The sequence below is a fragment of the Pecten maximus genome, chromosome 15 (assembly GCF_902652985.1).
Source record: "Pecten maximus chromosome 15, xPecMax1.1, whole genome shotgun sequence".
Classification (NCBI taxonomy): domain Eukaryota; kingdom Metazoa; phylum Mollusca; class Bivalvia; order Pectinida; family Pectinidae; genus Pecten; species Pecten maximus.
In genome coordinates this window covers 20,194,581-20,212,192 of record NC_047029.1, presented here as the reverse complement: position 1 = coordinate 20,212,192, position 17,612 = coordinate 20,194,581, and the positions used below count along the sequence as shown (strand labels likewise).

At 36.7% G+C, this 17,612-nt stretch overlaps 1 protein-coding gene across 2 annotated transcripts in view; it reads left to right on the top strand.

The window, feature by feature from the left end:
• Positions 1-5,093: 5,093 nt before the first annotated feature.
• Positions 5,094-17,612, top strand: part of LOC117343907 (integrin alpha-9-like) — a 58,961-nt gene continuing 46,442 nt past the window's right edge. For both annotated transcript variants that reach the window (XM_033906463.1, XM_033906462.1), the window contains exons 1-2: positions 5,094-5,298; positions 14,520-14,787. In XM_033906463.1, the coding sequence (XP_033762354.1) occupies positions 14,606-14,787 (182 nt within the window). In that variant the 5' untranslated portion in view covers positions 5,094-5,298; positions 14,520-14,605. The remainder of the gene's footprint in view (positions 5,299-14,519; positions 14,788-17,612) is intronic.

Sequence of the window (17,612 nt, the reverse complement as noted above, 5' to 3'; positions counted from 1 at the left end):
AAATAGTAGGAAAAACATTTTGGTTTAATGACATATTAAAAAGAATTGCCAATGGCTTACATACGGAATTTGCAGTGTATTTTAACATGTGGTGGCTAACACTATCGTGACCAGAGGCTTTTCCTAATCTGAGAATTTTTAAGATATCACAAATCTCATCAAATCGAACAACAAGAGAATCAAGGTAAGAATGTGTTCTACAGTTAAATGTGGGTAATGGAATATCCCTATCATCTATAGTTGAAATGGAGCAAAACTAATTATTCAATATATTAGATTTTTCAGTATCATCAAGTTCAACATTTCCATTATCAGGATTTACTAATGATGGAATAACTTCCTGTAAACCAGACTGTTTAACTAATTTACGAACAAGTTTCCAATACGATTTAGGATTACTAGTATCAAGTTTATCAATTACATCACCAACATTATCATAAAATAATTCCCTCGCGTGCGTTTTCATGTTATTATCTTTGTTTCTTTGGTTTTTATATTTGACTTGAATGGAGGTTGATTTTACACGTTTAAATTCTTTATGGAATCGGTCTCGTAACCGCATAGCTTTCCTGAGTTCAGAGTTCATCCAAAGTTTATCATGGGGTCTTATAGTAACTATTTTTTAGGGATACATTCTTCAGTAAAAGATAAAAACTGCTCGGTAAATTTATCACTAGCAATATCAACGGAATCAAAATTTTGAAAAAACGAGGTCCAATCAAAATGATTTATCAAAACGTTAAACTTATTAAAATCAGCATGTTTGTATGACCAAACTTCAGGGGTATAAGTACGAAAAAGGTTTACTGGTACAGACAAAAATATTACACAAGCGTCATGATCGCTAATGGTACGGTCAATTGCAATGACATGTGAATCATTACATTTAGAAATATCACTTATTAAAATTGGATCTAATAAACTATGTCTTGTCATTCCATACCTGGTTGGTCCATTAATAACATTTGTCAAATCTAGTTCTAACATTATTTGATATAAAACATAATTATGTGATAAGGTAAGTAAATCAACATTAATATCTCCAACAATTATCACATTGGATGTAATTTCTAAAGCTTTCTCCACTGAATATTTAAAAAATTTCCCAAAATGGATAACATGAGCCTTCTGGTCTGTATACAGTACCTAATAATAAAATTTGATTCGGCATTTCAACTTTTATCCATATAATTTCTCCATCCATAAATTAAAGGTCAGCTCTTCTAACACATTTCAAAGAATCGGAGTAGTAAACTAGTATCCCTCCACCCGAGAAATTTCTATCTTTCCTAAAAGGCTCCATAAAACCTGGTATAGTTAAATCAGCTGAAGATACTTGATGGTCTAAGTGTGTTTCGGTAAAACACAAAATATTAAATTCATTTGTGATATTTTCAATACATTCTAACTTATTCCTTATACTTCTACTATATAAATGAAATATAGACAATTCATTTTCGCTACACTCGCTTTAATACTAGATATAAAAATGGCTTTACATGAGGCATATTCTCCACATGCATATTCAACATTAACATGTATTACAAAATGGATTTTTTTGAAGATTTGGTCCTCCATAAGCTATATTATAAAAACTTCGATAGAAACCCTGTGCCAAATTGCAGATAAATCACTTATTAACCATAATCAAAAACCATAAATCGCACAGGGGCTCCATCGGAAAAGTTCACAAAAAATAGCAATAAACACCTGTCAACAAGTTTTATGAGAGAGAGGGGGTGGGGGTTAAGAATGATAGTTAGTCGAATCTTCTCGACCTTTCAAGGAAATATGCAGTTTTGGCGATTTTTATATTGTCAGCTGGAGAAATATTAGGGTTAAAGAACAGCTACGTTTATAGGACCGTACCATAATAGATCAGCAGTGAGTGTTCTTAAATTGACATACCAGGGACAGATTGGGAAAAAATGATAGCAGTCTTCACAGGGATGCCCACATTGACAATCAGGCGAATCTACGAGATTAGCTCTGAAGAGATCGTAATTTAAGGAAATTGCTCGATTTCTTAGTCAGCTGTGAAAAATGTTTAATTTTCTGGGACCATAGCTAATAAACTGTTTGTTACATATATTATTTACTGCCATGGGTTTGTTTACATTAGTCTTTAAGGAACTTAGAGAAGGCGAGTTTTTAATATTGTTATTCAGGTCGTTCCAATTTTTGAAATAAAGGGAAAAAAAAGTTTTTTGAGAGTTGTAAACGAATTTGTTGTTCTCTAACTAAATGTGCATTTCTCAAATTATAAGGAACTACATAACCAATATACATTGGCAATAAATCGATGAGGAAACCTTGTGCCAGATTATTAACTATGGAATAAAATAAAATAAAGACTGTTTTCGAGCGTCTATTCTCTTCGCAAGCGGTAACCATCTGTTTTTTTCATATAAGAAATCTAGTTTTGTAAATATGGGTAGCCCTGTTACTATTCTTGCAGCTTCTAAATTTATTTTTGCTAATTACAAGGAATTTGTTGTACCGCATTTGTTCCTTACTTTGCATGCAAGAGGTCGTATATAAGTAAGATACATTTTTCTAGTGAATTTCTATTTAAGATAAGTTTTAATTTACGAAGGGAAGCTATATATTTAGTTACTTAATTAACTATGTATTCTACATGAATATTCCATTTACAACCACTGGTTAGGATAACTCCTAAATGTTTATGATGGTAAGTGATTTTGATGGGGGGTATTGTCAAAATTGAAGGACGGAACAAATGGAAGTTATCTATTTAAGATAATTAGGGCCTCAGTTTTGGTAGGGCTAAAGGACATCAGCCATTCATTGAACCAAACTTCGTTTTCTAAGATCACTTCTTGCCTCAGCTTCAATAATATATAAGTTATTTGAAGAGTCGGAAAGAGAGTTGTCGTCTGCAAAAAGCCTAGACAGAGAAGAAAGATCAACGAAAATATCATTTATGTATCACAGGAAGAAAAGTGGAACGAGAATTGAACGTTGATGGACACCAGCATTAATAGTCTTCAACGAAGATAATGAATTTTTAATGAAAACAGCTTTAGAGAAGAAAGAAAACCAACTAGTTATCCACCAAAGAAGAGGTCCGGAGATACCATGATTGTATAGCTTGTGTATTAGACCTTTGTGCCACACACGGTCAAAGGCTTTTGAAAAATCACAAAAAAAAAAAAAAAAAAAAGAATGCTCATAATTTTCTAAAGAAGTATTTACTGAATGGTATAGCTCAATAAGCTGATGATGTGACCCTAGTATCAAGTTGCAGGACTTATTTAGAGGGGTTTTTTTCGAAGAATTTTTTACTTGTTTGTTCTCGGGGAATAACGTCCTCGCAATAGCCAGGGTCATGAGGACACATGCTTTGAAATAATATGAAAAATCATATGTTGTTAGGAAATTAGAAGTAACTAACAAGTCATCTAAGATCTCTCATGCCCTACCTCTTGTAAGTCTGCTGGAATGGGAGTTTGTATATTTTGTTATGAACACTTAATTTCAAACAGAAGTTAATAAATTCTCATAATTGTCATTTGGTTATTCTTATTTTAGAAATTCATCCCAAGCCAATCACCAGACGCACGTGTAAATAATTTGATACCGTGCATCGTAAAGGTGAATAGAGAAAATGAGTAGCTGGCTGTAGTTGCAGAGTCGCTAATGCTATGTGCTGGGGTTTTTTCAGTGATTATGCATATAATAATTCAATTGGATGACTCTATTATTATTTGGTTAAGTACTGCATGTGTAACGTAGTCTACTCAACAGCTTATTCATTAAGGACGGTCTCGTGTGTGCGTATGAAGTTTGGTTTGGAAGCTACAATATATACCTGATACCTCTTCTTCGACGTCGCTGGTTAGCTGATATCAGCTAATATTGACGCATCTTGTATGAATAACTCACTGTTATCCGGTTGCGCATCATAAAAACTTGGGTAAAACTTAAAAGGTACTTTGTGCCAATATCTATTTAGACGTTTTTTAAAAACATTTAGAGTGGGGGCTTCTACTACTGTACTGGGGAGTAAATTCCACGAATCCACCACTCGTCGACTAAAAATTCCATGTTTGACTGTTGTTCTGCTCTGTTTTTTATATATTTTTTTGGAATGTCCTCTGGTATTGGTTTGTGCCATCGTGAAGAGCATGTTTTTATCCAATATGTCTATATTGTTTAGTATTTTGTAAACTTCAATGATATCATTGCGTTTACATCTGTATTCTAGTGTTGGTAGCCCAAGTTTTTTTAGTCTTTGGTGATATGGCAGATCTTTTATGGAGTGTACTCTTTTTGTGGCTCGTCGTTGGACATTTTCAATGGCTATTTGGTCTTTCCTTATTCATGGTAGTGTTGTGTGTCGTGTTCAACATTCAAACACACATTTGCACACATCAAACGTTCATTTATCATACTTACAGCAGAGACGTACATACCTGATATACAAGTCTCTGCTTACAGTTTGCTTATTTTTCGCAGAGTTCTGACCTGTCCCCAACGTTGCTCTGATGCTAATGTTATGAAAATTAAATATAACTTTCGCCAACGCTTTCAAGCATACTTACGATGTTGTTGATATCCGAGAAAATGTATTTTTCTGTTTTATCGAGCTATCGCGAAAACATGGTACGACTGTTCAATGCTCTATTTGGTTTGTTTATTTATTAGTTATTTATTATCTATTTGGATTGTTTTGTTGTCTAATGTAATGGTGGTGACAGGAAATATTGAGCCGACGAGAAAAATAGATCTACCGACAAGAGGCTTGAATTACCGACCAGAAAAAAATTAAAGACAAAATGTTTTGTTTTTAATTTAAGAACTAGAAGCGAGTTTCACCAGAAGTTTGACACGATCTTCACTAACGTTACAGTACATTATGTATATGTACATGTATATATTTGTATATATGTAGTCGGCCTAGTATGTCGTCATTATATCATTACCGTTGTATTAAAAGCGGAAACGGGTACTACAATGTCAAAAGCAGTAAAAATCGAATATCTATAATTAGCATCAAATGACGTTATCGTCTTGTGTGGGAATTCCCTGCCCACGACGGCGCCATTTCGAATGATGAGGTGAAGGTCGTTGTCTCCTGACAAATCAAAGGGAAAGTGGGATTTCTCAACTGTGTAAGAGTGTCTGAAAAGACGTGTGCTGTATTTGCTGAAGTGATAATTGTGTTCATATCTAGGAATATTTCATTATCATGCATTTATTCTGTATTTGGTGAGGGGAAAACGGAGCTGTAATAATTTGTACTGCCTCTAAATATATAGGGCCTAGGCCTGTACGGTAAGTACTGTGACCTGCATTCTATAATATTTACACACCGGTGAACGTATCACCACTATAATGGCTAGCTTTTATAAAAACAAGTGTCTTACGTATGGTTAGAGATGTAACTAAAACTATTACTTATATTTATAATTACTGCCCTTGAGCTAGGCACAAGGGTTCGTTACAAATGATATGCTGTATGAGATAATACAACAGTTAGGCCTATATATATTATGTGCGGGCTGAAATCATAATTATTTAGGTCTATTTTATAATTTGTAGCGAACCCCTAGTGAGTTGATTATAGTAATTCAGAATACAAGCGATCTATATGACAGGTTATACATTGTGATTCTACAGCAATGCACATAACTCAAATTTGAATAATATAAATGTGAATGGCTACATACAATGTATATATTATGCACTTACAAGTTGTTTACCTGTAAATGCTTATTATGTTAAATAACAAGAAACAATCTATACACACCTACATATAATGTATCATTGTAGCTGTGTACATTCTCTAGTGTGTCATATCGTGTATTTAAAAAGATCACCTGTAGAGAATACCAACAATTTATATGTTAGCTGTTCATGTATGTCCCCAGGCTTAGCAGACCATATTTAAAACCGACAAGTCCTTAATATAAACAAGCACTGTACATGTACAGTTACAAGTCGGAGACAACCACTTCAGTCATATGTGTGGAATCTTGGGGGCGCGGTCAATCCTCAATTTACTATTAGCACCATATAAAGATAAACGGAAGTGGTCGACTCACATCGGGCCGACACATATCACCGGGTATACGCTTAGGTGTAGCACAGGTATAGGACTCGTATACAGGATACACCTGTCAACAACACATAGATATTAAGGTTTATAGAGCAAACTTATAAACAGGTGAGTGAATATATATATATACAAGCTATATCTGATGGCTTTAATACACATAATACAGCTTCTACAGAATTCTAACAAAATCAATCCATCATCCTCTACACTTAGATGTTGACATGAAATGTCTTGACAGATTATCCTGACAATGAACCAATATACTGTATATGTTAATTATTCTGGCCCAAATTTCTTCACTGTTCCTCAAAAGTTTCCATGTACATTGTATTCTGGCCCAAATTTCTTCACTGTTCCTCAAAAGTTTCCATGTAAGAAAGCATTGCAGAATTTAAGGAAAGTGTCTTGTGTTCCTTGAATGTTATGATTTTATTTAAAAAAAAATAAATAAATAAATAAAGTTAAGGAATATTGATAAAACGGAAGGAAAGTAGAAAAGAGATGCTAGAATGTGTATACAGTAATAATATACACACAATTTCTGATAACATATTAAATAAGTATTATAAAATGTATGATATAGTCTCTTTGTATATACATACAAACAAAATGTATGTCAAATGGAAAATCTATTATAAGTGACCATAATCACAGAACTCCAAATTTCAGATCTGTCACTTGTTTATGACATACATAAACATATGAGTGATACAAATTTATAATTAGGAAGCTGCGTTATATATGGTCAGTTTTAGGGAACTAATTGTATCGAGGCAGTTGCGGTAGATAGATGTCATTGCATGGCTACATCTATTTCCTTGCGATAAATTCAAAAGGTATCTGATGGAAAAAAAGGAATCAGAAAAAAAGTTCATCATCATAAGCTTTGATTATTTAATAAGGATTAAATATTGTTATGAATTTGGAAATCGTGTATATTTGAGGTTATTTTTACGAGGTGTATTGTACACATAGACAAAGCCACTTTAATTGATTGGTCAGAAAAAGTTTGTTTTAATTATAGTGTCATCAAAGAAAATCTGTGAAGTTTGATCACTGATTACCATGGAAGGCATTTTCTCCCTCTCTATATATGCCTTTCTACTACAAATGTCATCATCTGCGTTTCACGGACACATGTACAATTATAGATTTTAAATGTCATCTCATTGGAAACAGTGCATTTTAAACAGATGAACGATAAATCCCCAAAATATTGTAGGAAGGTAATTCATTTAAAATGTTTAGCAATACTACAGAACTCCCTGTAAATCAGTGAGGTGGACACCCAGGTGTCCTCAGTATCAGGATAGGCGTCTGTAGACTAGAGTTATTTGGTGTCCTATACTATTCGTCTTGACATTTAAACAGAAATTTTGTGAGATATACATACATCAAGAAATGGATCTTGAGTTCGCTCCATATAAATAATCTATTTACATTTGAGTGAAAATGGGATGTAGATTCCAATTTGATAGTAACATCCTCTGGCTTTAGATTAGACTTAGCAAAATATGCTTTATCCCCAGGTACAAACGCTTCCATGAATATCCATCTATGTACAAATTAAATCAAGCCCTTATGTATAGCCAGTGTGTAGGGTGAATATGTGGTAGTAGCATATACCAATGGCTAAGAGAATTTTATACAGGTTTTGTAATACATGAAAGTTTAAGTGTTGGGAATCAGTAAGCATTTTAATAATCAATAATCTGCTGGATGTAATCTAGCCTTGTTATACCCCCTATATAACACTGACACATGATGGGGACAGTCTGACTCACCTGTTATACCCCTATATAACACTGACACCTGATGGGGACAGTCTGACTCACCTGTTATACCCCCTATATAACACTGACACCTGATGGGGACAGCCTGACTCACCTGTTATACCCCCTATATAACACTGACACCTGATGGGGACAGTCTGACTCACCTGTTATAACCCCCTATATAACACTGACACCTGATGGGGACAGTCTGACTCACCTGTTATAACCCCTATATAACACTGACATCTGATGGGGACAGTCTGACTCACCTGTTATAACCCCTATATTACACTGACACCTGATGGGGACAGCCTGACTCACCTGTTATACCCCCTATATAACACTGACACCTGATGGGGACAGTCTGACTCACCTGTTATACCCCCTATATAACACTGACACCTGATGGGGACAGTCTGACTCACCTGTTATACCCCCTATATAACACTGACACCTGATGGGGACAGCCTGACTCACCTGTTATACCCCCTATATAACACTGACACCTGATGGTGACAGTCTGACTCACCTGTTATACCCCCTATATAACACTGACATCTGATGGGGACAGTCTGACTCACCTGTTATAACCCCTATATTACACTGACACCTGATGGGGACAGCCTGACTCACCTGTTATACCCCCTATATAACACTGACACCTGATGGGGACAGTCTGACTCACCTGTTATACCCCCTATATAACACTGACACCTCGAGGGGACAGTCTGACTCACCTGTTATACCCCCTATATAACACTGACACCTGATGGTGACAGTCTGACTCACCTGTTATACCCCCTATATAACACTGACACCTGATGGGGACAGCCTGACTCACCTGTTATACCCCCTATATAACACTGACAACTGATGGGGACAGCCTGACTCACCTGTTATACCCCCTATATAACACTGACACCTGATGGTGACAGTCTGACTCACCTGTTATACCCCTATATAACACTGACACCTGATGGGGACAGTCTGACTCACCTGTTATACCCCCTATATAACACTGACACCTCGATGGGGACAGTCTGACTCACCTGTTATACCCCCTATATAACACTGACACCTGATGGGGACAGTCTGACTCACCTGTTATAACCCCTATATAACACTGACACCTCGAGGGGACAGCCTGACTCACCTGTTATACCCCCTATATAACACTGACACCTGATGGGGACAGTCTGACTCACCTGTTATACCCCCTATATAACACTGACACCTCGAGGGGACAGTCTGACTCACCTGTTATACCCCCTATATAACACTGACACCTGATGGTGACAGTCTGACTCACCTGTTATACCCCCTATATAACACTGACAACTGATGGGGACAGCCTGACTCACCTGTTATACCCCCTATATAACACTGACACCTGATGGTGACAGTCTGACTCACCTGTTATACCCCTATATAACACTGACACCTGATGGGGACAGTCTGACTCACCTGTTATACCCCCTATATAACACTGACACCTGATGGGGACAGTCTGACTCACCTGTTATACCCCCTATATAACACTGACACCTGATGGTGACAGTCTGACTCACCTGTTATAACCCCTATATAACACTGAAACATCGAGGGGACAGTCTGACTCACCTGTTATAACCCCTATATAACACTGACACCTGATGGGGACAGCCTGACTCACCTGTTATACCCCCTATATAACACTGACACCTGATGGGGACAGTCTGACTCACCTGTTATACCCCCTATATAACACTGACACCTGATGGGGACAGTCTGACTCACCTGTTATACCCCCTATATAACACTGACACCTGATGGGGACAGCCTGACTCACCTGTTATACCCCCTATATAACACTGACACCTGATGGTGACAGTCTGACTCACCTGTTATACCCCCTATATAACACTGACACCTGATGGGGACAGTCTGACTCACCTGTTATAACCCCTATATAACACTGACACCTGATGGGGACAGCCTGACTCACCTGTTATACCCCCTATATAACACTGACACCTGATGGGGACAGTCTGACTCACCTGTTATACCCCCTATATAACACTGACACCTGATGGGGACAGTCTGACTCACCTGTTATACCCCCTATATAACACTGACACCTGATGGTGACAGTCTGACTCACCTGTTATACCCCCTATATAACACTGACAACTGATGGGGACAGCCTGACTCACCTGTTATACCCCCTATATAACACTGACACCTGATGGTGACAGTCTGACTCACCTGTTATACCCCTATATAACACTGACACCTGATGGGGACAGTCTGACTCACCTGTTATACCCCCTATATAACACTGACACCTCGAGGGGACAGTCTGACTCACCTGTTATACCCCCTATATAACACTGACACCTGATGGGGACAGTCTGACTCACCTGTTATAACCCCTATATAACACTGACACCTCGAGGGGACAGTCTGACTCGCCTGTTATAACCCCTATATAACACTGACACCTGATGGGGACAGCCTGACTCACCTGTTATAACCCCTATATAACACTGACACCTGATGGGGACAGTCTGACTCACCTGTTATAACCCCTATATAACACTGACACCTGATGGGGACAGCCTGACTCACCTGTTATAACCCCTATATAACACTGACACCTGATGGTGACAGCCTGACTCACCTGTTATACCCCCTATATAACACTGACACCTGATGGGGACAGTCTGACTCACCTGTTATACCCCCTATATAACACTGACACCTGATGGGGACAGTCTGACTCACCTGTTATACCCCCTATATAACACTGACACCTGATGGGGACAGTCTGACTCACCTGTTATAACCCCTATATAACACTGACACCTCGATGGGGACAGTCTGACTCGCCTGTTATAACCCCTATATAACACTGACACCTGATGGGGACAGCCTGACTCACCTGTTATAACCCCTATATAACACTGACACCTGATGGGGACAGTCTGACTCACCTGTTATAACCCCTATATAACACTGACACCTGATGGGGACAGTCTGACTCGCCTGTAATGTTATCTCTACACCTCAAGTGTAATCCTTCATGTGCAATACTGTCACCTGGGAAGGTCAGGTGATATAGGGGAGTGTGAAGATAGAATGAAAATAATTTTGATGTCACATTTAATTTGACGGTTTGTTAAATTTGGGTTAGCTGCATTCTGAAAATATAATATAAAAACATAGGGGGCTCACATTAAATTGAAATATTTTTGGCATGAAAATGTTTTTATTTGAGGGCTGCAACATCTATCTGAGGGCACCACTTAGTCACTTACATATATCTATCTGCATATAAAATCTAGGAAAGATGTTTTTTTTATTAGTATTCTTAGTTATAATTTCACCACAAGGAACCAAGGAGATCTGTGAATGATGTTTTAGAAACATCCATGAAATACTTATAAGAAATGGCCCTAATGACAAACTTAAAAGCGTCATAATTTGAGATGGATGCCTGTCAGCCTTTTTTTTTTTTTGAATCTTAATAAAAAATTGGAATATCTTAATTGCAATCACCAGATATTGCAGTTTCCCCCTGTAAGTGATGATTGCCAGAAAAGTTATGGTGACCAATAAATGAAATATTTTTCACATTCACAAAAAAGATATCCTATTTGAATCTTATACTCTTCTGTAATCACAAAAAAAGGGAAAATAGGAGAATGCATATTTTAGATGTCAATTTATATTAACTGTTGTCCTGATAGCAGATGGAATGGGTTTGTACAATTATGGGGTTGTCAGGGGAAAGGAAATAAAATTTTATTTGTAAATTGTTGTACAGACATGTATGAAGTTGTAGTATAATGTGTCATGTGCCCTGATCATGAATACTGATAAATTAGTTTTTGCAGACAGTCAGTAAGAAGAAATGGAAATTTGTGTAACATATCATATTTTTAAAACCATAAATCAAATATCTTACTTGCAAATTGTGTCAGTGTATATGAATTTTGTCCTTATATATGCTTCATATGTGAAGCAGCTAGATCTTCTCTTAAACTTAATGACATCAAAATATATAGAGAGGATCTTTTTTCAACAGATTCAATAATTTGATATGCCATATGCATTAAATGAGGCGACTGGCATGTAAAATCATATAACGACTTGAGAGTTCAGTAAATTCCTTAAAATATAGCTTTGAGTGCAGGATTCTGTTTATTACAGATCTTGTATAAATTTATGAGAATATAAGTACATGTTTCAAATTTATTTCTATAGAAGATAGTCAAAGTTTGACTTTGACAGTGTGATGTCATAAATTATTGATGATGTCACAATTAAGAGTTTAATTACATGCGTTTTACGATATTGATGATGTGGAAGAACAGGGCAATTATGTAACAAATGTATCACGTCTGTGACATGCAATATTTTTAACATATTGGTGTTAAACATCACATAATAGGTCAATGATGTGGTAGATTTAAAATATAGCGTAAATATAGGATGAGGCCGATTTACATCAAGAACGAAATGAAATTGAACACTTAGACAAAGAAAGAAATTGTTGTGAATATTATTTGCATGTATATATATACACAGGGACATGTCACAATTTTAAGTTCCCAGTAACCCATCAGTCCATATATATGGATATTATATTACATGTATTATTTTGTGGACTGTTCATTGGAAATGTGTGCCAGGTCCCTGTGTATTACATACAGCCACCTGTTATATATATGGTATATATATATTATTTATAACCATCCACATGTGTACATGTCTCCCTTTGTGGAACTCTCCTGTAAATAAGTTAGTAAAAGTTTGCAAAGGAAAGAAAATGGTTGTTTTATCTCTCACTGCCAAGCTTAGATAGATTTATTTCGATGTATTCCCCAATCGTCATGCCGTAATCTACTACATGGTGGAGAATCTAAAAACGAACTAGTATGTAACATTTTGGAGTGACTTATTTGTTTGTAAATATGTGATAACGGGCAAATTGTCTGTATCGTGTTGCCGCCCACGTGTCGTCCACGTGGTGTGGAGGTGGCGGACATGAAAGTTTTAGTAGATAGTTACTAATCAACTGTAAATATGACATGTATAGTTGGTTGGCGTTGATTATAACAGGGTGTAACAAAATTTGTGTTCAGTTCCAAAAAGCTATCCGAAAGAATTTGTAAAGATGTTTCATCAGGGTCCGCAGCCACTGTCACTGGTGTTACATTCATAGCATGATATAGTGCACTTTGTCGGCCTGTGGGCTTTCGACAGACTATAACAATAATGTTATGGCAATACCCAGCATGACAATGTCGGCCGGTGGGCTTTCGACACAAAATAATCACAATATATCAGTCGGCCGGTGGGCTTTCGACACAAGATAAACACAATATATAAGTCGGCCGGTGGGCTTTCGACATATGTCCACAAAATAATCAATATATGTCGGCCGGCGGGCTTTCGACACAAAATAAAAACAATATACAAGTCGGCCGGTGGGCTTTCGACACAAAATAAACACAAGCAAATTAACAATATATTGAACAAATTCAATAATGTCAATAAATGAATAATTAGTACAAGAATGTCGGCCGGTGGGCTTTCGACAATATATATATGAAAATTACTAGTCAGCTGTTAATTAAGTAAACACAACACAAAATGTTAATTTATTGAACTAGCCCCTGACACACATGGACTATTTTCTCCTGCCATACTGTTAACAGGCTGCGTCGTGGGTGTAGGCCATCATACAGTTTAAAGTAAGAAAATTGTGAAATCCTCCCACGTGATCTATGGATGCGAAGATCTGTATGGAGGGCCAAGTGTGATCTTGTGTGTGTGTTATTAAAATTACAAATGAAAGTGTTCAATTTCATGACAAAGTCCTCAAATTGCTTTTGATATCTTACACATACTGCTGATGGAGTCAAACATGATTTATGAGGGTACTTTCTGATCGAGTTTTGGAGATCTTTTGGAGGAATGGTGCCAAATAATACGCGAGCAGTAGGATTACGATTTAGAATTTCACGTTCAATGTCCAAAATTGTCAAAATGATGTTGTTGTATTTAGTATTTTTGTTGTTGTCTGAATAATCCGCAATATTGTCCGGAATATCGTTAATACCAGCACATATAACATATAGTTCATATCCAGAGTGGTCAAAATCCCGTAAAAATCGTGCGTGGTCCCCAAGCGTCGAACCCCGGGAAACTTTTAGAGTCAACTCGCCCAAACGAGCACCGGCAAATCTCGAGTCGGTGAAAACGATACACTTGTCCATAACCTACATTTACCTTACATATTCGCTTAAGATGACCTGAGGATTCTCCACCATGTAATGTTTATGCTTGGCTGTGAGGGAATTATCTAAAATGTACTATAAAACAGGAGAATCTTTATAACAGCTTCCATCTTTTATTCTTCTTTCCAACTAACTCCAAAACGGATTCGGAGAATCCGGATCAAGTATAAACTAATAAAACAAAATTAGAAAACATAAAAATATCCGGAATTTGAATTATCTTTCTTTAAATCATAAACCAACTTAATTAAACTAATATGATTTCTAAAGACCAGTAATGTCATGTACATAACACACCCTTATCTTGCTGATGCTATTATTATGCTACTTTTCTTATCAAAATATTATTTACTTTTATTGTTATTGTTTACTTTTCAGGTATTCTTCGGTGATTTGTGGATGTGCGAATAACCTCTGTGATACAGTGAGCAATCTTACTGAAAAAAAAGACATAATAAGCAGACATGATCTACCAAAAGATTTTAATCTTTACTGCATCAATAATTCTTATATTACTTGTGGTTACAATAACAAAGACCAACAGTTTAAACCTGGATGTTGGAAATGCACACATATTTTCTGGACCAAAGAATAGTTACTTTGGATATTCAGTGGCTTTCGTTAAAAACGGAAAAGATGAAAAATGGTAAGTAAACTTTTAGTTTTGTATAATTTAATATTGCTAAAAAAATAATGCAGCTATTTGTAACGTCATATTTGACTGGCGTAATAATTTCGAAGAGAATAGAATTTGTCGATGATAGTAGATTTCCACAGGGATCATGTATGTCAATTAAATTACAAGGATTAAACTTGAATACATTTATTGATGTTATGAAGCTACAAACTTGTACTTACTCACATGGATTATTTAGAGTACACTTGACTGGTTTATCTGTTAATAGCTCAGGAACATAAAAATCTAGCCAATCCTTTAGTATAAAGTAAATGTATTCATTTTCCTTCTAACCCTGTATTTCTGTGCCTATATATACTCTGACACTTATTTTATCATTTTCAAGGAAGGACAGTAAAAGTTAGGATTCTAGCTAGGAGACAAAATCTCATCTGTTTACGTTGTCTTAAATTTTTAATCTCTTACGAAGATGTCCTATAATCATGTCATGTCAAGCTCCTTACAGCTATTTTTCAAATTACATAGTGCGCTATATTATATAAGTAAGTGATGTTGTATATTATTACTTCAATACCAGTGAAACTGGGGGGAGGGGGGGGGGGGGGGGGCAGCTTTAGTTTTCCACCCTGTTCATCTGTCTGTCTGTCTGTCTGTTAGTTCATCCACTCCATCTATTTTCCGCACTTTTTCTCAGCCATGATTCAAGGTATGAAAGTTGGTATGTATAACTTCAATATGAGTAGCTACAGATCAACTTCGATTTCAGGGTTTTTGGTCAAGGTCACTGACTGTTTTAAATGGGGGGGGGGGGGGGGGGGGGGGGGGGGGGGGGGGGGGGGGGGGGGCAATTGGGGACATGCATATACCCAGAATGCCTGTTTATTCCCCAACCACACCCAAAACGTTTTATGCTATAATAAGATGCAAGTTGGAAATACTTTGGTAACAAAAGATACAGCAAAAAATCAATTCAGTGACTGTAACACCTAGTATGAGTCCATTAAGGCTTGAGTCATCGGAGCTCATTAGCCGAAGTGTACAGTACAGGTTATGGCCACTTCCTGTCAGGATACGTTGTGTATTATGGCTTACAGCTGATAAATTAGAGAAGGCATGGTAGACACATCAAAGGTGTTGAAAGTTGTACAATGTCATTATGATGTCATCAGTCGCTCTCATAGGTGTTAAATCTGTCACACTCAGAGGTGTTTAAAGTTATGGTGTAATCGTGATGTCATCAGTCACACTCATATGTGTTAAATCTGTCGCTTTTAGAGGTGTTGAAAGTTGCAGTGTAATTCTGATATCATCAGTCGCACTCAGAGGTGTTAAAAGTCGTAGCGTCATCGTGATGTCATCAGTCACACTCATATGTGTTAAATCTGTCGCTTTTAGAGGTGTTGAAAGTTGCAGTGTAATTCTGATATCATCAGTCGCACTCAGAGGTGTTTAAAAGTCGTAGCATCATCGTGATGTCATCAGTCACACTCATATGTGTTAAATCTGTCGCTTTTAGAGGTGTTGAAAGTTGCAGTGTAATTCTGATATCATCAGTCGCACTCAGAGGTGTTAAAAGTCGTAGCATCATCGTGATGTCATCAGTCACACTCATATGTGTTAAATCTGTCGCTTTTAGAGGTGTTGAAAGTTGCAGTGTAATTCTGATATCATCAGTCGCACTCAGAGGTGTTAAAAGTCGTAGCGTCATCGTGATGTCATCAGTCACACTCATATGTGTTAAATCTGTCGCTTTTAGAGGTGTTGAAAGTTGCAGTGTAATTCTGATATCATCAGTCGCACTCAGAGGTGTTAAAAGTCGTAGCGTCATCGTGATGTCATCAGTCACACTCATATGTGTTAAATCTGTCGCTTTTAGAGGTGTTGAAAGTTGCAGTGTAATTCTGATATCATCAGTCGCACTCAGAGGTGTTAAAAGTCGTAGCGTCAACGTGATGTCATCAGTCACACTCAGACTCATCTTGAAAGTCATACAGTAATTCTGATCTTGTCAGTCACACTCATATGTGTTAAATCTGTTGCACTTAGAGGTGTTTTAAAGTTGTAGTGTTATTCTGATATCATCAGTCGCACTCAGAGGTGTTGAAAGTCGTAGTGTCATCGTGATGTCATCAGTCACACTCACAGGTGTTAAATCTGTCGCACTCAGAGGTGATGAAAACTGTAGTGTTATTCTGATATCATCAGTTGCACTCAGACATTTCTGTTTTTCTCTTTTGTACCTTATGAAAAAGGTTAATGAGATTGTTATCATGTATGTATTGCATTCAAGTTTAATCTCATATAAACTGATTATCAGATATCTTATTGACCGAGAAACTTTTGTTGTACTTTTGTTACAAATTGAACCATTAACCATTTATTTACCATCCTGGCCTTTTGAAGCAGCCTACTAGTAAATATTGTTACATACGGTTTATCAGGATAGCAAGCACACATAGTGTGTATGTAACTTTAAACTTATAGATGTACCCTCCCCTAGTCTTGCCTGTAGTCTGTTTAAAACTGCCACTGCCTTTATTAACCTATCTCAACTTTATAATATATCTAAATTTTATATAAATGTATATCTGTATTCATATACCTGCTATATATATGTCACCATTTTGATGTTTAGAAATATTTATCAAGAAGATAAAAAAAACATGTTTGAAGAAAATTATATATTTCTTTATACGCTGATATAATGTTTAATGATTGGGTATGAATACCAATGTAAGTTGACTTTGCTGTGGGCTGGGACCTTTATCTATTAATTCTGATCAAACCTGTTATTATTTCCACTACCAGAGTACCTGTCCTGGGTAAAGTTGGTA